Source organism: Martes martes (assembly GCF_963455335.1).
Source record: "Martes martes genome assembly, chromosome: 9".
In the NCBI taxonomy this organism is placed as follows: Eukaryota; Metazoa; Chordata; class Mammalia; order Carnivora; family Mustelidae; genus Martes; species Martes martes.
This window is the reverse complement of record NC_137896.1, coordinates 78,594,931-78,616,227: the sequence shown is the minus strand read 5'-3', so window position 1 is coordinate 78,616,227 and position 21,297 is coordinate 78,594,931. Positions and strand designations below refer to the sequence as shown.

Below are 21,297 nucleotides of genomic sequence, written 5' to 3'. Positions count from 1 at the left end.
GAAGAATGTTCTCATCCAGTTCCTGGGCGGCTGTCCTGGGCATATTGGCGGAGCCTTGGAGCTGTTGGAAAGAGTTGCCATGTGAGGAATTCTGCTTTGCAAGTAGTCACTTCTCCATCTGTCCAGAGTAAGGCAGAAATGGGGCGAGGGTCCTGTGAAGAACGGGAAGGAGGTTTTACTACTTGCTCGTAACTCGGTTAGGAGATAGCAGTAGGCTGACCAAGAAACCAAGCTAGGACTTTTAAGGGCTGGCGAAACAGTGCTTCCAGCGTTTCTGTTCTGTTGTCTCTCCCGCATTCATTTCACCAACCACACCTTTAAAGAGCAGGGACCATCAGAATTAGGCTCTGAGCAGGAGAGTATGAGAGTGTATGAGGGTGTGTGTATGTGTATATGTGTATGTTGGGAGTGCTGGGGGGTAATAATCTGCTAGGAGGTTTTCATTATTGGCTGAACAAGTGCTGTGGTAAGGCAAGTCCGGAGAGCACATTAAGAGACCTGAGAAAATTTTTGAATGGAAACTGCAGTCAGCAACTCCATATGATCCACATGTGGCTTTCCCCGAGGCAAGTTTTCAAGTGCATGGTGGCCTCCCCTAGTCACTCTGCAGGCTGCTCTGACACCATTAATATTTGCTGAAGCAAGACCTGAGGTTCATTGCAGAGGGATTGCATAATGTATTCCAAAACCAAATGTCAGAGTTTTCCTTTTTATTACCCATCCTTTTGAATCGGCTGAGCCACCATGGACCACCATTGATATAATTTCAGAGCCCACTGGGTAGCGAGGAGGCGCCTACTGTGTGTGGCGGTCTGGTGGGGGACCTGAAGAGTTGCCTTCAGTGGTGACAAGGCTGGGAGCGCTGCTCAGTCTTCAGTGCTCTTCTCCTCCACTTGAACCAAGGGAAGTTGTTCTGCTCAGATCCACCACCAAGGGGTAGCCATGGGCCTGGATCCAGGAGGTCTTCTGAGTTGGGGGTGAGAATACATGTGGATGAAGAACCCCAAGCCTTACACGTCAGAGCTGGGACTGGGTCCTTGCTTCCTTTGCGCTCGCCTCTTTTCCTGGTTCTCCACGTTGGGTCTGGCTGCCCCCCGCTCAGGACTATAGCAGTCTTCCCCGATCACCCCAGGAGAGAAGCTCTGAGTTTTATTCCCTGACTGAAAAGCAGAAATGATAAAAGGAGTACCATTGCTTTCGAGGCCCTATTTTTCCCCTCTCGTGTTCTCCCCATTCTCTTGAAAATCAGGCCAGCTCTCTGATGGTGGCCTTTTGTTTCTTTTTCTTTTTTGGTTCTGCCTTCATTAAGGTAAGCACGAATTTAATGTCCCAAGAGGCAGTCCGGTGACCCTTCAGGCCAAGTGCCTGGATGTGGCAACGCTATAATAAATATTGAATGGTGAGAGCAATGGAAATTTAACAAAGCCATAACCGAGGAGCCCGCAGAGGGGCAGCGGACTGGTTAAGAGGCTGTTGGATGAGCTGGGTAGTATTTCTACTTCAACCTGATTGAAATGTCGACTAAAAATCAATGCTGTTGACTAGTGATAATTTACAACGTTCCCGGTGCTAAGTAGTTCCCCGCTTAAGAATGCGTTGGCTGGGCAAAGATTAGTGCAGGGAGCTGTGCGTGTCACAATGAATCAGACGCATTATAGGTCAGCCCTTTATTTGTTTCATCATGACTTTTACACAGTTGTCATGTAATTTATGGCTGCTTTCACGTTGTCAAACATTTTCATTGCATCTTCTTCTTTAACACACTCCTGACACGGATGCGCCGTCTTGGAAGGCTTGGTATTATTTCATAATCCGAGAGGAGGCCTATAAAACCACCAAATTACACTATCTTCAGGCTAATCTAAATATGCTACAGATTAAAATCAGAGCTCATTTGTCCTCTGATGCAAATTATTAAGTTCTAATTATAAATATCCATTTAATTACCCCATACATTTTTATTTTGCGGACCCTTTCGAGCACTGCTGTCTGCGACGCGGGCGGGGGGGGGATGCATAGGAGACAATCCACAGTAATTAATGTACACTTCCCAAATGTAAAGGATAAACATATGCTGCTTTGTTTGTCTTATTTATTGATTGATTAGATGTATAGAGACTTTGGCATCGGCACAATCCAAAGTTGAAATCTTTTTTTTTTTTTTTTCCTAAATGAAAACTATTTAAAAATCGTTGGGGGGCGGTGGGGGAGAAAGAACAAAATAGAGCCAATCCAGAGCTTTCTGCTAGACTACATCATCCTCAAATACGGGGTTTTCACCAGATTTTGAATTTGAGTCCATCTAGATTTTGCAGAAATTAAGGATGAGAGAAACCCTACCTGTTTTGTACCTAGACTGTGAAATCATTGTTCTAGAAAAAAACTGTAGTGTTTAAAATAAAAAAAAAAAAAAGAAAGTCATCCTTATTTCCAGCCCTGTTACCATTTTCCGCTAGGAGATATCATTATCTGCCTGTAATAAGAAGACAATCCATTTGACAGCGTTATGATAAATAATTTTTGATTACCAAACAATAAAGTAAAACAGAAAGAGAGAAAATATAAAAATTCGTAAATGCCCAATAACTAGACGTTTCCTCTTCCACGAATGCAGTGGAAAAATGACCAAAATGAGTTGGGAGGGTGGGGTAGAAATTGAGGTCTTTGGGGATTTTTCTAGAGCCATATTTTGACTTTCAACGGGAGCAGGAAGACACTGGTCCGGGAGCCAGTATGCCTGGGTTCTAACTCAGAGCAGTGAGACTTTCGGTTTCCTTCACTTTAGTTTCCTTGTCTATGGAATGGGTGGTTAGAAGCTGGTGCATCTCCAAGCCCCTGTCCTGTACCAGCATACCCTGAACACCGTAGGCAGATTGCCTGCTTCCTCTTCTTTCTGCTCTTTTTGGAATCTCATTGCTGAATGGGGCTCGCCTACAGAGAGGACAGACTATTTTCTTCATTTGCCTCAAAGGTAGGAGCTATGGTGGAGATTTAAGGCTTGGGCTCCTGATCCCTCCGCAGAAAGCTTAAGAGTAACTTTCGGATTGCTGGAAGCAAAATTGAAGCGTGGTATAATGGAATGGTGATAATTCACAGAAGTTTCCAGCCTTACAAGATTTCTCCGTCTTTTAATTGTTGCAAGCTGTTTTGTGTGTGTGTGTGTGTGTGTGTGTTTTTAATATAAACTCTAAGGAGTGTAATGTGTATTTTTTCCAAGCTTGCTTTTTTGGGCAACTGTAGCTATGTCAAAATAGAAATACGTTTGACAAAGAAATCAGTTGAATTTAAACAACCAGGTATTTTAAATTCAATTAACTGACTGAATTCAGTGATATTTTCCTTCTTCCTCCCCCAAAAGCTGGTTTCTCTGTATGGACATAGCCTACATATGCTGAGTTCTTGGAGTTACAAATTCTTGCTTGTTAAAGGCATCCAATGCAACATGTTTAGAAGAACTCTCCCTCTGTTAGTGTTGAAGACAGCATAAATTGAGGGAAAATGTTCTTTTTTTATTCATCATGTAGGTAAAAGCATATGGCCTGTTCTGGGACATGTGATCTTTGCAATCCATTTTCTAAACTTGGTGTTTACCATTGACTTTTAGCACGGATGTTTCTGTTTTCCACACTGTCCAGCAAATACCATCTATGCATGGCATGAAATTTGATATAAAATGATGTTTTCAGAAGCATACTGATAAACAACATTCAGAATTACCCTTTGGGTCGTGATTATTTAAAACTTTCTTCTATTAACCCATGTGCTAAGAAGAGGGGGAAAGTGAACCAGTTGCGGGATACATGTTCCTTGTAGAACTCAGGCACTCTTGAGATCTATAGCTTCCATAAAAAAGCAATTTATTTAAATTACTGCCTCTTTAATTTATAATGTTTTGGGGGATTTTTATTAGCAGTGCTCTATTAGGGCACTGATAATCAGCTGTTTCAAATTTTGCCTTCTCTTCTGTCTCTGGCAGAAAAACAAAACAAAACAAAACGCTAAAAAAACAAACAGGGAAAAGGAAAAAGTTGAGCCCTGACTCAAACCAAAGGAAGATAATGGGCAGACTGAATGAACGGCAGCCACCCAGAAGTACTGCTTTCCCCTTTGGTTATTACTTGAACAGAAAGCACGACGGCATTCATGCCTAAGAGATAGGCAACAAAATATGTATTCAGATACGAAGTTTAGGATTTCATATCCTGATAGGCTCTCTTCTCCCTCTGCCCGGCATTGTATTGTGCAAATGTATCAGCGGTGTATTGTTAATGTGTGATAGGGTGCTACCGCTAGGACAGTCTTGGCTCACTAATGGGGTCAGCTGTGTCACAATGTGATATATGGATTATGTTTACCGTGGCATATTTTGTTTGCGAGCTGGGCTGTGAGACGGGAGCAGATGATAAATGAAGATACCCTACAGGTTTTCACACGAGGTCCTGTGGTCCCACATCTCCAAAACAATCCAGCACTGCTGATAATGGAGAAGTAGTTGTGGGGGCATAATTGGCTTCAAAGTTTGAGATCTCCGGCTGAAGTTTAAGATGTGATAGTCCATTATGTTAATGTCTCTATTTAAAGCTTCTGTTTGACTTAAGTAAATTCTTTAGGGTTTGTTGTTAATATCTCAGTAAATTCGTGAATGGTCAGGCTAGTTAAATAACTTTCCAGTGGTTTTCTGTGCTTTCATGATTCATTTGCCTGGGCTCCTGAGTGTTTGTATGATTTCTCAATCTTTTTCTCAAGTTTCAATGGCAATGAATGATTTTTCTTACCGGAGTCTTGTGTGGTACACCTGTAAAAGACATATCTCTTTGGGGAACAAAAAAACCCCTCCAAATACAGTGCAGCTATCATCATAAGATGTAACACACACACACATGCTTATACATATGTACTACACGTATACACATATATACATGTACACAGATATATAGTATGTGTATATCACACAAATGTGTGTGTATGTATATATGTATATGTATGTATATATATATGCACTCTATATAGGTAGAGAAAGATTGAGAGAGAGTGGGAAGACCTTCCAATTTTCCATTAAGTAGTATAAAAGTTCTCAAAAGTCATCCATACAAATACCTCTTTTCATCAAATTCCTATTTGATGAAAATCTGTTTCATGCTGTTTGTCTTTGAGGGTCTGTTGTTCACATACCCCTAGACTAAGGGGCACAGTTCCAAGCTGAACTTCTGGATGGTGACCTGTACCCTTTGCCTTCACAGAGTTGAGGCTGGTCTTTCTCTTGGTGGCGATAACCCTTGTTGCAGATTCTGCCATGAGAGAGTTTCCTGACCCGCCTCTGCATCTGGTTAAATGGACTTCAGTAATCTGTGCACAGTTACTTCTTACTTATTTTATATCCTGAAAGATATTAAGTCCAACAAGCTTTTACCCACCGAGTCTACAGAGAAAACGGCCAGGCAATTTTTGTTTCAATCTCTGTGTCTCTCTGGAGCAGTAGTTCCAGAGGCTGATCAATAGGTTTTATTGTAGACCTCACTGTCTCTAAAAGCATTGTGACCTTATCCTGTCTAAAAATAGTATTTGCTCTTGCCTGTAGAACCTTGACCTGTGAAAACCCATTTGGAACATAACTGACATATCTAGTCAGCTGTATATCCAAGACATGCTCTGTGAATGAATTCTGTGCGGAACTGTCCAGGAGAACACTTTCTTCGAAGAAAAATAAATACTAGTTCTGAACACTGGGAGTGTACCTGCTTGCCTAAAGCGGTGATGGGTCACAGAGTGGGGAATGAGGAAGAGGCAGGAAATAGGGGGATGTTGAGAGGGGTGAGGACTCTCACGGAGGACTCCCAGGGGGTGCATTTGGCCCCAAAGAGGGCAAGGGACCACAAGGAGGAGTTTGGGCTGAAGTGCAAGGTGGCTTTAAAAACAAGGTCCATGACCCGTTTTAGAGAGCGTGATTCTCCGAATGCTTTTCTTAGCAGCTATAGTCTTGAACCTTGGTGGAAGGGGTCCTCCAAAGCAGGACCTAGATGCAGAGAAGTATTTCTGAGTAACTCCTCTACTTAATGATAAGGAATTATTGTCACTTTGATTTCTGAGTAACTCCTCTACTTAATGATAAGGAATTATTGTCACTTTGATTTTTTTAGGTGTGAGAATGGTTTTGTGGTTAAAAGAAAAAAGAAGTCTTTAGCTTTTAAAATATATACTGAATTATTTGGTGATGAAATGATAGGATGTCTAGAATTAATGTAAAAAATCCAGTGGGCAAGGTTGGCAGTAGGGTTATAGATAAAACAATTTTGGCTGTGAGTTGCTAGTGGTTGAAGTTGGACGACACGTACTTGGAAGTTGATTTATACCATTCTCCGTACTGCTGTATGTATGTGAGATTTTCCCAAAAATAAAGGTGCTGCCTCACTGCTCAAGAACAGAATGGCCTTGTTCAGTGGATGTTTGTTTCTTCACTAAGAGTTCGGCTCAGAGGTAGTGAGGGAGCAGGTATCCTTTAGAGAAGAAAGTACATGTGAGCTCAAGTCTTGTCTCTGGAAAGTTCACCGGTAAGGGAGGGTTCCTCTTAGAGTCTTCACTGTAAAGTGTGCTTCATTCTCCTGGAAGAAAGTTGCCAACATTTGTTTCAGCATGTGAAGAAGAGTTGGAGGTGGAGTTTCGTTGAGTTCCAGCACTGGTGCCTCTTTTCTTTGTGGTGGGTGTTGGCAAGAGCTGGTGGGAAATGCCCATTTACCTGGCAGTGTTGAGGAAGATAAGGCTCTTGGGTCTTCCTGTGGCCGTTGAGCTCTGGCTGTTTGAGAAAGATGTTTTCCCCAAGAGGAAGCTGACCATGCTCTCAGGAAGAGGGGGGACCACAGCACAGTGGAGGGAGCTCTGGGGCACAGCCTCTGGAAGATGGGTGTGCAGACCAACGATGGCAGAGCTTTAAAGGGGCTCTGTTCTGTTTAGCAAAAGCCCCTGGATGTGGCTGCTTCGCTTGAAAGTGAGGTCACTGGTGGTCCTAGTGCAGCCAGTCTCCTTAGAGGTGCGGTGGGCCTGGTCTCTGGTGCATCTGCTGCTGGGAGCTGAGACCAGCCTCCCTGAGCCATTCTCAGGCCGAGGTCCCTCTGGTTTCACAAAATGTCCGCTCCTGCTCACTTCATGGAGAGGCTATTATTAGCAAGTGTCACTCAGTTATCTGAGAGTGGCGCTTTTAGCTGCCATCAAAGTGCCTGACACTTGGGTTTACAGCCGATTAAATTAAATTTTAGGCTGGTTTGGCTTCACTGGCAGTAGACAATAGGACCAGCTGCTGTCAAAATGTAACCCGGCACCCTCAAGAAACTCTGTCTGTGCGCAGGCGCTCGCATGTGCACCTATGGGGGTGCTGAGCTTGCAGGTGACTCCGGGGTGGCGAAGGCCCTGACCAGCCACCATTGTGGGAATGGGGAGCGTGCCATCGCCTGGGGCTGGCCACCAGGTACACCTCCATTATCTCTTCTCTGCGGTTGCATCCCTTCCCAAAAAAGTGTTTTTCAGACAAATTGTTTCTCCAACGTGGTTTTATTTTGCTTGTTGACAGAAGGGAGTGTACAAAGCTAGAATAATCTTTGTACTATTTGCACACACATGTCACTGTTTTTCTGCAAAGGGGCTAAGCTTGCGTGAAAACACCAATGGAAACCAACGGAAGGGTGTAGATGATTTCAGGCTCGTTCCAGCATGGTGACCAAGATGATGTAATGGGTGGCATAGGGAGGAGGTCTGGCTAATCCCCTGTCCTGCCTTATATCTCAGACTCCCGTGGGTCCAGCAGGCACACCAACGTGGGGCTTGTGGGGAAGGTCTTCTCTTTTAGAGGCAAATGTCTTTTCTTTCTTTGGTTCTTGGTTGTGGTCGTGCCTGTGAATTTAGGACCTTTGGGCCTCCACTGTTGAGTGGAGTACACAGCAAGGCAGTGTACATCAACATCACATTTAAAATTCTTCAGAAAAGTCTGCGTGGATAACTTCTCCTTATAAACAGAATGCAAATGTGTACAATATTCCACCAAAGGGCAATGCTCTTTGCTTTTATAATCTGGATTTAAAAAAATTCTGTGGCACTTGATTTTAGTTCCTCAGACACCAGAATTTATACTCACTGATTAGAAATACATTATGCAAATAATTCAGTTTACATATCCAAATACTGTTTTGCATCATTCACACCTCATGTCTTGAAAAAAAAAAGTGAAATGTTTCCTCAAAATAAACAAAACCTGCAGAAGAGTTTATTGTAAGGGTGAAAATTAAAGAGGCACCCATTTGCCTGGGAACTTTTGAGGAAAATTTTAATACTCGTGCATAATTTTGCACGTTGTTGTTGTTGTTTTGGCTTCTACCCATAGGACATGCCATTCAAGGTATATTATGTTATCTTTGGCTTTCTGAATTTTTCAATTTTTGGAAAAAAGAAGCAACACGCTGTATCAGATACACTTTGTGCCTATGTGTGTACAGCCATAAATGACAAGTTAAGCGGAGGAAATTGAAGGAGGTACAGACATCGCTTACCAGTGACATGAGTTTTCTGCTAGAAAGAGAGGAGAGCAGGGAGATGCAAATTTTTGATAACCCATGTCAAGAGAGAGTTAACTGGGCATAACCATGAAGTCTTAAGTTAGAGATTGGCAGATGGAAGTCCCTGCAAAAGTAGCTCTGCTTTCATTGTTTTTTATTGTCATTGGAGTAATTCAAGGGAATACGGATGTGACCTGGTGGCCTCTTCTTTGGAACCACGTTCCCATGCCCACGTGAACGTCTAACCCAGGGGCTGTACCTCGTGGGTCAGAATAGAATTGGCGTCAGAAATCTGCCCAGGATTCCAGAGGCTCCAGCCTCACTCTCTGGGGCCATTCACCTACTGCTGTTGCAAAGCATGTCTGATTTCAGGAGGAATTTCCCTCCGAAGGAAGGAAGGATGGCAGGAAGGGAAGCGGGCCGGTGGGCGGGGACCTGGCCCTCTCTCTGCGGTGTGAGTGCCGTCATCCTTCTCTTCGGATGCTCCACACCCATCTCTCCCCTAACAGGTTACAGACACATTTTTGGCACTGCATAAAGTAAGCGTTCCAACATGTTTTTAATCTTTAACTTTCACGTCGTTAAAAGTCTGATGTACTGACTTTCAGCTGCCTGCAGATAGTTCAGGGCACAGCACCTGACAGGTGTAATGTCTTATGTTTTATGTCTCTCAATATGGAGGTTATAGAATCAAGAAGGCTGCAAAATGCTTTAAAGATGTTGATACCCGTATACCAAACTCTCATGGTTCTTAGACTCTTTCTTATTCTGCTTTTACACCTACTTTTTTTTTTTTTTTTGTGGCCTGTATTCGAAAGGGGCCCTTGGTGTCTTGGGGAGATATGAAACTTCTTGGCCTGGTGTTACCTACGAGCATCAGGACTGAGAAATCCCACTTCTCTTCATCTTTCTCCTCAAGGGTTGAGAGATGTGTACTGTAGCTCTTTCAAAGGACCAACTCTCCCGTTGTCGTGGGTCTTGGGGAGACTGATTTGGTGGTACTGTGGCTGCAGGTCTCAAGTCAAATGGCAGAAGGTCAGTGACAAGCAGCCCCATCAATGGCGGCTGTGAGCAACTGCATCTTAACTCTTGCCCATGGAGCAGCGGCATGTTGATGGTCTGTCCAGCTTGCCTGAGTAGTGCCTGCTTGGGTCCTCAGGAGCCCCCGTGGCCCCTCCTTTTACATCCCAGTTCTGGATGGACTTTTCAAGGAACTCGGTGATGATAAGTGGGCTCTTGAATTTTCCTCAGCATTCCCTGATGGGTTTGTGTGTCGTCTCTCACCTACCCCTGGTGGGTGGCGATTCTCAGATTGTGTGCGATGCTTCTCGCCTTGTCCCCCCGTGTCTGCATGTGTGAGAAACTGACATTTTCATGTGCGATGCCCTCCCATGTGCACCTTCTGGCTGGCCCCACCTCCTAGTCTCCACTTGAGTAAGCATATTGAAATTCAGGTGACTCGGACTGTCATTTTGTAGGCATCATCTTGAGTCGGCTCTAACAAAGACACTTACGAAGTAAACACGTTTTGTCTGTACTAAGTGGTAACAAAATCATTTGGACTCACTTTGTGTTGGGCTGCATCACTCCCATGAGGATCTCGAGGTCTGATGCAGTGGGCCTTGCTCTCAATGTCTTAACTCGGTAGGGGAGCTCAGCAGGTGTGATGGAGAGACCCAGACAAGATGACCGGAGGCCCACCCAGCCTTGCTGGAGGGAATCTTGATACAGAAACCTGCACCTCATTTTACCTTTTTAAATGAAGGTAGTTTTTTTTTTTTTTTAAGTGCTTTAAAGAAATGTCTCCCTTTCCTTAAAATTGACTCTGAGGGCAAGGCTCTTATTCCTTTTTGACCAGAGTAGCTGAGCAATCAGAGACAAGAGTACAGTTTTTTGAGCCTTGTGTCCTTCATAAAACGGGGAAGTAAGTATTCATGGTGCATGTTCTTTGCAGACATAGAGTCATGAAGTCCTATTATCTATCCTCTCATTATACAGATGAGGAAGGTTGAGGCTGAGGAGGGGCGATGATTGGCCCAAAGGCCACTCACTAGGCGGTGATAGAATTGGCCCAGAGCCCGGGCCTCACACCCTTACCCTGGCTCGCTCTCCTGACTCGTAGAGCCTCTCCTCACCCAGCAGGACCTGGGTTGGCCCTGCTGTGCTTTGGTTGAGAGACTCGTGCTACCCCCCGATGACTTTATGTGTGGTGGCTGGAATGCCTCTGAGAGCTGGAGCTTTGCTGAAGAAGACCTGTGCTGTGGTCCTGTGCTGTGCCCTTTCCTCAAGGCCTCCTTCTTTCCCTGCCCTGTATCAGGCTGGCTTGGCCGCCGTGTTTCCTGATAGGGCTCATGCAGAGTGGTAGTTCTGAGGTTTGCGCCATGTGCACATGGAACAGCTTGGCATTTTTACCCGGATCATTGAACATATGGGTGGGGTGGAGCTGGGGTGGTGGGGGAACCTGTACCCTCTCGGTGACAGACGGGTCTCAAGAATTGACCAGCTCAACCTCTTCCTCCACCACATGTGTTCTCTTTTTAAAGACATCTCTCAATAGCAGGAAATCCTTCCTTTTTGTCCACCTTAAATCTCTTATGCTTCAATTTAGACCCATTTCCTCTTCATTCCAGAGAAGACCATATTTCTTTCTTTCTTTCTTTCTTTTTAAAAGATTTTATTTATTTATTTGACAGAGAGAGAGATCACAAGTAGGCAGAGAGGCAGGCAGAGAGAGAGGAGGAAGCAGGCTCCCTGCAGAGCAGAGAGCCCAATGCAGGACTCGATCCCAGGACCCTGAGATGATGACCCAAGCTGAAGACAGAGGCTTAACCCACTGAGCCACCCAGGTGCCCCAAGACCGCATTTCTTATCACTAGCTTTGAGCTGAAACCCCTCATATTTTAGAATCCTTTGCTCTGCTCCCTGCCACTTCTCCTTCCTGAATAATCTCTTTTCCCTGAACTTGAATTCACAGGTCTATTATCTTTTAACCCATTTATTATTTTTGTGCCCCTCTTTAGAACCTCCTGGTTCTAACCTTCCCGGATCTTTTACTCGAACACCGGTCTGATTACTATAGAGCATACTGGTGAGATACTTGGCGTTTTCCACATTCCTTACCCTGAGATCTGCACTCAGGTATGTTGCTTACTTTTTTAATAAAAAGCAGACATTCATGTTCAGCTCTGTGTCCATGAGGAATTCTAGAGCTTCTTCAGCTGTCTTTTTTTTTTTTTTTCCAACAATGCAAAGTTTATTGAGCGATAGTAAAGGGATACTACAAAGCTCCCAAAAGAGGGAGAGGACCCGAGAGGGTTGCCCTCTTCAGCCATTTTTCATACTGAACCTAGTTCTCCACTCCTATCCTAAGCCCCCGGCCACCTCTCTGCTTCACCAGCGGTCGGGGGGTTATGATCCTATCTCTGAGACTGCCTCCTCCCTCCTGGCTCCTCTCCCAGTGACTCTGTTCATGGAGGCTGAGAAATACAGTGAGTGGCCTTTCTTGCCTCACTGCTGGTAAGAGAGCTGTTCATAACTTTCTGCTGACATCTGGAGAACGTAGGCTTTGAAGGAGCAGAGCCCAGCTTCCCTGGGAGCCAGCAAAGTCACGTCTTTTATAAGTCTCCAGCACAACCTATGTTATAGTAATAGGAGTTGGTCATTGTGTTTAATAGTAAAACAAAACTGGAGCACCTGGGTGGCTCAGTTGGTTAAGCGGCTGCCTTCGGCTCAGGTCGTCATCCCAGGGTCCTGGGATCAAGCCCCATGCTGGACTCCCTGCTGAGCGGGGAGCCTGCTTTGCCCTCTCCCTCTGCCTGCCGCTCCCCCTGCTTGTGCTCTCTCTCTCTAAGATAAATGAATAAAATCTTGAAGAAAAACAGGGAAAACAAAACCGAAGTGCACATGAAAAGCGTATCTTCTCTGTGTGCTGGGGTGAGAAGAGGTGACCGCAAGTGTGTAGGATGAGATGAAAAGCATTACGGACATGGGAAAGCATTTCAGAACACACAAACATGGCATGAGTAATGGCAGGCTAATAGCTACAGGCTAGATTTTCAGCCCTGCCTCCCGTTTTTTGTACCCCCGTTCAGTCAGTTAAGATGTATACGAAGTGGTGAGAAAAGGGACCCGCCTGCCCTCTGCAAGGCATTTGTAGCCCAAGACCCCCCGTGGGTGTTGGCCCAACAGAGCCCAGAGAACATCCCCTGACTGGATCTTTCTCAGACTGACTTGCTCACTTCCTGGTCTGCCCAGCCCAGAGGTAACTCGGTAATCCCCACTGTATGACCTCACCGTAGGCCAAGTGGCTTGGGAACTTTAGCCTCCTGTCTCATGTCAGGAGCACAAATAGGGAAGCTGGGAGGTCGAGGCATGAGGTGTCTGTTGGCAGGCCCCGCGTCCATGTCAGACCCCACTTCCATGTGGCCCTCTGTTTGCCACCTCATTCTCCTGGCCTGAAAGCACCCGGCTATGTTTCGAGGAATAAAGAGATGGCCCGGTCTCATACACAGGCACTGAGTGCTTAGTTCTGGCTTGCCTTGCCCTGAGCTGGATGGCTTCAAGGCTACTCCCCCAAGTCACTAGGAGCATATGAGTGGGGACCCAGCAAAGTCCTGCCTCTTGTCAGGAAGTGGCTGCAACCCCTTCGTGTCCCTTGGAAGGAGTGTGGGTGGCTCTGAGATTAATGAGAGGGTGTCAGTAGTATTTGTGCTGCCTCCTGGAGGCTAGTATTTCCTGCTGCCCAAACTAGAACCTTTTGGAAGGCAGGGATCATGTTTTATTTTTTGTATTTTCATGCCCCACATAATGCTGGTTCATATACGGTCTTTAGTTCATTCTTTGTTCTGGCTGATTGATTGAAAATTGAAAGGCCAGGCTTTGCATTGGAGCTTGGCTCCGTATGGGGGAAAGGCACAGAGGCTAAGTGGGTTTATTTTCCTCTTTTTCCCTGTGGACAAAGATACAGAGGGGTTGGGTCAGGTGTGCTGTCTTCAAGGCCTTCACTGGCTGACACCTTTTCTCTTGACCGAGCCACGAGCTCTTTGCTTATAGCTCTGCCACTTCCTGCCTGGAAGTTGTGTGGGGGAGGCTTGTCAGGGCTGGGCAAACACTGACGACAACAGCTAGGGATACCCTGGGAGTGAGGGAAGCCGGGAGTAGAACGTGCCAGAGGGAGCATAGCCCATGTTCGGAAGGGAGGGAGTACTGCGTTTCTTCAGATAGCTCTGGCTGATGCTGGCTGGGGTTAAAATGGGGATTCTTTCTTTCTGGTGTATGTGTATGCAAGACCCTTGATATTTGAGTAGGGAAATCCTCTCTTATCCATGGAATTCACTAACTCTTGTGGAGTGTTTCCCTTGCAGTGTTGTGAAGAGAGTCATCCAGACCAACTAGATTTATTTGTACAGCTCTGATTTCTTTCCTAAGGAAAAAAATTCCAGTTGAAGTTTATGTTTAGATGGTCTGTTCTCCGAGTCCCAGGCCTGGCCAGAACTGGGTTACTCAGCAGGACTGGGCTCAGCGCTGCTGTCCCATCCATGACCAGGGCAGCTGTGACCTGTCTCATGGTAGGGGAGGTAGTCCTGCATGAAAGCATTCTCCTTGAGAACCTTTGGGAGCACTGCTGGCTAGAAGTGCTCTTAGTGAAGTCCAGGAGTAAACGGCTGAAGTGACCAGAGGTCCTTGTGCTCTGCCTTGGCCCCAGCCCAGGTCAGCCCACCTTCCATGCCTCCCTCAGGCCAGGCTGCCTTCCTGCCTCCCCTCCAGTTCCTTCTTTGGAGCTTTAGGACTGTGGCCTTACAGAATTCAAGACAGTGAAACTCGAATCCAGGTCTTCTCCCCCACACAGGCCAGGAGGATTCTCTTCCATGGAGTTGCTTGTCTGTGGAAGGCAGTGAGTTGCTGGCCTGTTGAGAAAAATGGTCTCCTGCCCACAGGACCCCTTTGCTAGTGTGGACGCAGCTGCGCTCTATTCAAGAGCTAGGTGTTACTCCTAAATTTCCCAGGTATTGGCATCATGGGGGTGGGGTGTTAGTTGTGGCAGGAGGTCCCCCCCCCACCCCCCGCCATCCTGGCCAAGGAATGAGTTGGTTCTGTTGTGGATGGGAGCAGGCTGCCAGCCCTCAGCTGGGGATGGGATCTAGAAGGGAGAGGCCAGGACGAGGAAGGTCCTGGCAGGACTGGAAGATAAGCTCCAACAAGAGAGAAGAAGCAGGAGTTCTTGCTAGCGACAGAGCCAGCACCCACCCCTGGTGAAGGTGCTCCTATGGGTGCTTGGCCTTAGGGTGCCTGGCCAGTGGCTTCTGCAACATAGCCTCAACAGGGGCATGGAAGCTGCATCTGCCATACCGCCGGGTCTCGAGCGCCCCTAAGGACTGGGCCCTGGGGGCAGGGGCTCGATTGAGTGTCACTCCTAGCACGAAATTCCTTGTCCCACCTTCTAACATCTTGTGGTGTCGACCGCATAGATATGGGACTGGGGTGTGATAGGGGGTGCTACAAACCTAATTAGCATGTGAGTCCCTTACTCTGGTCCTCCTCCTTCCAGGGGAGAGCATTTCGAAGAGTTGTGGCGAATGAGAAAGACAAATTCACCACCCCTCCGAGGACTTGTGCCCCATGGATTTTGGTGCTGGCAGGGATAGGTCCTCCTTATCCCTGAAACTTCTCAAAAGGTGGCCGTTCGGTGGGCTGTCCATATGCTGCCTCTCTTGGGGGTAACCAGAGATGGTGGTGTGGTCAGATGCAACCTGTGAGCTGTGCCCTGGGTGTCTGTTTCTGGGCGAAGTTCATCTCTGAGATGGCTAAGTGGTAAAATGCCTTTCTCCTGTGTCATCCGAAAGGATATCATGTGGGTGGGCTGTGTGGTCAAGTGTACTCCTTAACTTTGGATGTGTTGCAGTAAAACCTGACTGTTCTCTTACCCCTCCTTCAAGGTGACTCATAGTTGAGAAACTGAAAGAAAATAAACCATCTTCACCAGACGGTGAACCTCTCCAGGCACTGAACCCATCTCTAGTAACGGGGATGCCCTGATGCCTACATTACGGAAGCCTCTTGAATTAGATAAACAACATGGAGTTATTCAGGGCTTTTGTTTTCACAGGACCAGAGAATGAGAGCCGAGAGGAGAGGCAGAGGCCATCTCATCCCATTTTGGTTTTTATTCATCATGTGTTTATTGAACACTTACTCTATGCCCAGCACTGTGCTGGGGGTTAGACGTGTGGAGGTGAGCAAGACCAGACAAGTTTCCTCTTATGGAGTGTGTGTGTCGGGAGAGGGGGAAGAAGAGGGACAAATCCCTTATACCCAATGGCCAGGCATGCAGCCAGAAAAATCTAAAGCACACAGGCAAAGAGAGGGCAAGTGACTTGGCCCGGCCACCCTCAGCCATAAAACCCAGATAGGTGTTTCCGAGTCCCAAAGTCATGCTCTTTTTAGCATGTCAAGGAGCTGCCTTTAGCAACTCAACCTTAATGTGTGGGGATCTAGATGCCTCTGAATTGCTCCCTTTAGAGCATCCTAGGTAAGCACGCTTCCCCTTGGGACAACTAACTCCCCAGGGAAGGTGCGCTTAGAACTTCTGCTGCGCCCACTTCAGGTGTTTCTGAGCCTTCGGAGTCGTGTGGATGAAGTTGTAGCCCCTGGTCGCCACACACACTCATTTTGGAGTCAGCTGAGACTCTTGTATGTCCTGGGAAGACTTTCTGGATCTTTGGCCCAGTTAGTTCTAAGTACTGAGCCATACCTTTCTTTGGCACTTGGATACTTGTTCCAGTTACTGGAAGGCCAGCTTGTTGAGTTGAGGGTAGCAAGGAAAGCACCTCATATTCTTATTTATTTGTTTGTTGTTCTGAAAGAAAAGAATTCTCACTCGTTTTACCCGGTCCTCTTGTTCTTGCCTCCATGGAAACAAAGTGCACAAAGCTTGGGAAAGAATTAGTGACACTCCTCCCCACCAGTGTCTTACATTACGAGCTTTCTCTATGCCTCCTGCATTTTCAGCGTATTACAGCTCTTCTGTGGCTTGGAAAGTCCATTGACTGAGTGATGATTGTTTTCATGAAACGGTGCAACATGTAAAGCAACGGTTGTCATTAGTAGCGCAGTTATGTAGAGAGTCGCTCTTTAAGCCTTCAGTTTCAAATCAGATTAGCGCTCTGTTAACTTAAAATAGCCCCAAAAAAGAAGGAAGAAGAAAAAAAGAACTGTCGGAAATCAGAGGGAAATATTAGCATTATGAAACATGTTAACAAGTGGCCATTAGCACTTTATGTCTGCATGAATAGCATCTTTAAGTGTTTTATTGGTAACAGAATAGAGTGGAGTCACATAGAATGGCATTACTTTTCAAATTGGCAAGTTCTTTTAATTCAGACTTCCCCTTGTTATTGCCTACTGGGGAGCATTTATTCACCTGTCAAAATGTACACCAGGGTGGGAAAAGGTACTTTAGCTGTTCTGGCTGATCTCAGGCTCTCAGGTGTTTTGTCCCTCTACCAGACTGCCCCTCCCCGCCCCCCACGCCCCCGACCCCTGCCCCCAACGTCGATCCCTACCGGGAGGAAGGTGAGTCTGAAAGCACAAACAGGGGATGAGTGATGCTCTGACAGAAGCTGGCCCCATGCCCCCACACAGCCTTGGGGCTGAGTATGTGCATCTCAGAGTGCCCGGACGCATGGCTGGCCACGACGTGGTGTGTTTGCACGGATCGCTGAGCTGGAGGAGCTCTGAAGAGCCACTGGTGGTGGGCACCTCCCCAGGCTCTTAGCTTCTCCCTCTGGAGGCTCCTCCTATGCCTTAGGGAAAAGATTCCAATTTGATCTTGATTGGCCTCTCTCAAGAGCGCCCCCCCTTCTTTTTCCTTTCCCAAACCAGCTGAACCCCTTTATGTTACAATGCAAAATGCTATTCCCTCTGGGCCTCAGGACCTGTGGGGAAAATGGAATTTGGCAGAAACTCAGACTCCAAAGCCAAAGTGACCCCAGGTCTGGCTGCCTGATGGTTTTATAGATAGGGCGTTGAGTGGCCTCCTGGCAGTTTGGGATTCTAGAGGTTCCCTCATTCATTTTTCAACACATTTTTTGAACGCTTGCCATGTGCCAGGAACTGTTCTTGGTGTTGAGCACATAGCAATGATCAAAGCATTCAAAAATCCCTGACCTTGTGGCGCTCCCATTCTAGCTGGGGAGACAGACAGTAAATGAATAAACATGTGAATTATATAGTGTATCAGAATAGGATCAGGCTGCTTTGGAGAGAAGTAAGGCGGGGACGAGGGATAGGGAATGTGTGGCGGGCACACTTTAAATAGGATGGTTAGGGAAGCAAAGGCTCCAAGGAATGAGACAATCAGCCATATGGATTTCTGGGGGGAGGAGGGTTCTGTGCCAAAAGAGCAAATGCAAAGACTTTGGTTGGAGGAGGAGCAGGGGGCCCTTGGTGTCCAAGTGGAGGAGTAAAGGAGGTGGGTGGGAGCTGAAGTCCAAGGGACAGGAGTCCAGTGCCTTGTCAGCCATTGTGAGGACTCTGGCTTTGACTCTAAGAGAAAGCCACCAGAGGAGTGACCTTATGTGACTTAGGTTTCCAGAAGGTCGCTTTGGCTGCTTTTTGAGACTTGTGTGTGGGGAGGTGAGGCAGAAGTATTCAGGAGGCTGTTGCCAAAATCCAGGCCCTATGATGGCAGCTTGGACTGGGGGTATGGACATGTGAGAGGAGGCTAGATTCTGGAAATGTTTTGAAGGTGAAACGAGAAGGAATTGCCGACAGATTGGGCATGGGCCGGGAGAGCTGGTGGAGGAGTCAAGGTAGACCCTAAGATGTCTGGCTTGGTGACCAGAAGGATGGAATTGCTGTTTCCTGGGATGAAGAAGGCCCTGGGAAGTGTTTGAGAGGATGGAGGTGCTTGTTCCAAGCTGTGGGGCTCCTCTTCCTCTTCTACTTTGGGCCACAGGTGGCCGTTAGCCTGTCCTGCTCAGGGAGGGTTGGGAGGGAAAGGAGTGTGACCCTTACGGGGCAGCTGAGAGACCTCCAGTAGACTGCTGGGAGCTGAGATGGCTTAGGTCAAGCTCTAACTTGTAGTTGTTTAGAAAAGGTGCTTTTCTGGAGCTGTTTTGTTCCATTTCTTTCTCTATTGTTTGTTAGCTACCAAAGACAACTTGATCTTTTGACTCAGAAATATGTGCTTTGTGTCTTGCATTTCTTCTCCTCAGCTTGTTTTCTCAGAGCTCAGGTAAATCATCAGGGGCTGCTGGTGAACCATGGGATTTGAGAATCCGTATCTGAGCTCCCATCTTTCCATGGACTTCACCCTCCCCAGGTACTGGAGGATTATCAGGAATCCACGGCCACTGTGTCTTATACCTGTAAAGAGTCCTTTTCTGAAGATTTCTCTGTGGCTCTGCCGTACCCAGATCTGCTGCTCAGCCTGGGCTTTGGAATTTCTTATGGAAATCTGTTGTCCTCCTCTCCATAGGTCCTCCGCCTCCCTTTCCCCATTCCTGGAAAGAAGCTGGCTGGCAGATAGAGTGTTTTTCCTTGAAAGGAGAGAGGAGAGCCCTCTAATGGAAAAGTAAAATAATTCTTGGAATTCTTATTCCACCGAAGCCAGCCAAAGCTGAGATGAAGTGAATTATTTGGGGGTAATTTGCAAGGGCCTGAATCAAACAAATTGCTTTTTTGCACTGACCTCAGCTTGAATCTTTAGACCAAAAGCTGGTGATGTTAGGACTTTGATAAGTGAGCATTTTTATCTGAGTTATTTTGGTGTGTGTGTGTGGGGGGGGGTGCTTCTAGGCTTTAGGACTCATAGGTGAGCATCTTTTGCTAGCAAAGACTCCTTATCATAGGAGGCGCTCCTTTGCCCTCAAGTCTCAAAAGACCTTATTCGATAGCAGCATTTAGAGCTTGAGTTTATTAACATCCATACAGGCAGGCTTTAGTTTTCTCTTTATCTCTTCCATGGTGCTGGCTTTGCTACCTGTAGGACAGATTCTGGAATCCAAGGTGGCCCAAGGAAGAACCCACAGAAAGGTCTAGGCTGCCAGCTTAAAGATTCAGCCTGTTGTCAAAGACGCTCTAGGGGAAATCCAAAGATCTCCAGCCTTTCCCGCCATCCCAGATGTGTAAGCACCAGCCTCTTCCTGAATCAAGCTGGCATGGGTTGCTGACATCTTTCTTCTCATAGCTATACCCCTCCTTGACCAGTTTGCTGAGGTGCCTGAGATCCCTTGCCCACCAAGCATATCTTTTCCATCCAGAGGAAAACACTGTCCTCCTCAGAAAGGTTTAAAAGCCCAGCACAGTTCCACATTAGCTGTTCCATAGACTTAACAACTGCGTTCCTTTAAAAAATGTGTCTTGGGGATGTTCTCACAGCAGCTGGCAACCTCCTTGTTTTTGAAAATGTCAGACTTAGGGGCTGGGCTGCCCTATTGGCCCCCTTCACTATGGCGGGGACAATGGCCTGGGGCGTAATTCTGTGTCCCCCAAGAGGATTTTCTCTGGCACCTCTTTCACATCATGCCTTGTCTGCCACATTCGAAAACAAGTGTGGCTGAGTTTGAGTTTCCTCCTATTTTTTATTTATGTAATTTTTGTAGTTGTTGTTTGGATGGGGGGGGAGGGTAGACAACCCTGAGGCAGTCAGCATTTTAGGTTGGCTCTTTGAGATGAATAACTACTTAGCTGTTGCTCAACTACTTTTGTTTGTGAAATAAAAGGGTAGTAAGCACCATGACATCAGAGTATTTCAGGTTTATTGTGATTTCTTTTTTGTGTTTGCATCTGCCCTGCTCAGTTAGGGCATTACCCGTAACCCCATAGGAACGAACACTGAAGACCATATGATTTTAAAGCTTTAGAAATCTGCGTGTGTAATATGTCTTTTGTGAATTTTTTTTTTTGCTTTTGCTTTAGAAACAGTAATAATAATCCATAGTAATTATCCCATAGTATGCTGTCCTTTGTTACCGGAGCACTGGATTAGTGTGAAAACGTGTCCTGTATACAGTTTCAACAGCTTGATTTTGCTTCTTCCTTCCCCCTTCCACCCCCCTTTTCTGTCTTATGCTGTTTGGAAGACGATTTCCACATTTCTGCCATATGTCTTAGAAAAGCTCAGGACTTAGAGACAGTAGCAGACTTAGGACAGCAAGCTTAGTTCAGGTGGGGAGGCAGCCCTGTACGGCAGACCCGGTTATGTAGACCGAGAACTGTTGAAACAGCTGCATTTGGAAATCAGGCTTCCCCTTGCCTGCCCTTTTTTCTTGAGAGACTCCCAAACATCTGAAAATGCAAAAGCACTTCACCAGGTTTTAACTTTTCTGGCTCAAACAGAAGCAACAAGAGCACAGCAGTCTTTGTATGTTTTGTAGACATTTTTTGAGCTTTTCAATCAAGATAGGCCCTTCTGTCCCTTTCTTCCTCCTTTCCCTCCCTCCCTTCCTCCCCGCTTCCCTTCCCTCCCTCCACCCCTCCCTCCCTACCCTCCCTCTGTTCCTCCCCTCCCACCTCCTCCCCTCCTTTCCACTTCCTTTTTCCTTCCTTCCTTCCTTCCTTCCTCTTTCTTGGTGCCTCGTTTTACATTCTGCTCAACTGGAAGAGCATTTAATCCTTGGCCTCCTGTCTGTTGAGATATTATGTTTTTTTAATAGTGCTTGTTTATGACTAAGGTCAAAGACAGTATTTCAGAACAAAAATTAGAGTTAGTTCATAATTGAGTACATATGTATGTAACTGTTTATTTTTATAGTTT

General features: G+C 46.3%; 1 protein-coding gene across 11 annotated transcripts in view; it reads left to right on the top strand.

The window, feature by feature from the left end:
- Window positions 1-21,297, top strand: part of BCL11A (BCL11 transcription factor A) — a gene marked incomplete at both ends in the record, with an annotated part of 100,350 nt that overhangs the window by 25,073 nt on the left and 53,980 nt on the right. Inside the window, one exon of one of the 11 annotated variants that reach the window (XM_080813768.1) lies at window positions 12,010-12,056. The exons of the other annotated variants lie outside the window; for them this stretch is intronic. Within the exon in view, the coding sequence (XP_080669894.1) occupies window positions 12,010-12,056 (47 nt within the window). Of the gene's footprint in view, window positions 1-12,009; window positions 12,057-21,297 lie in introns of those variants that run through there. 11 annotated transcript variants of the gene reach the window in all.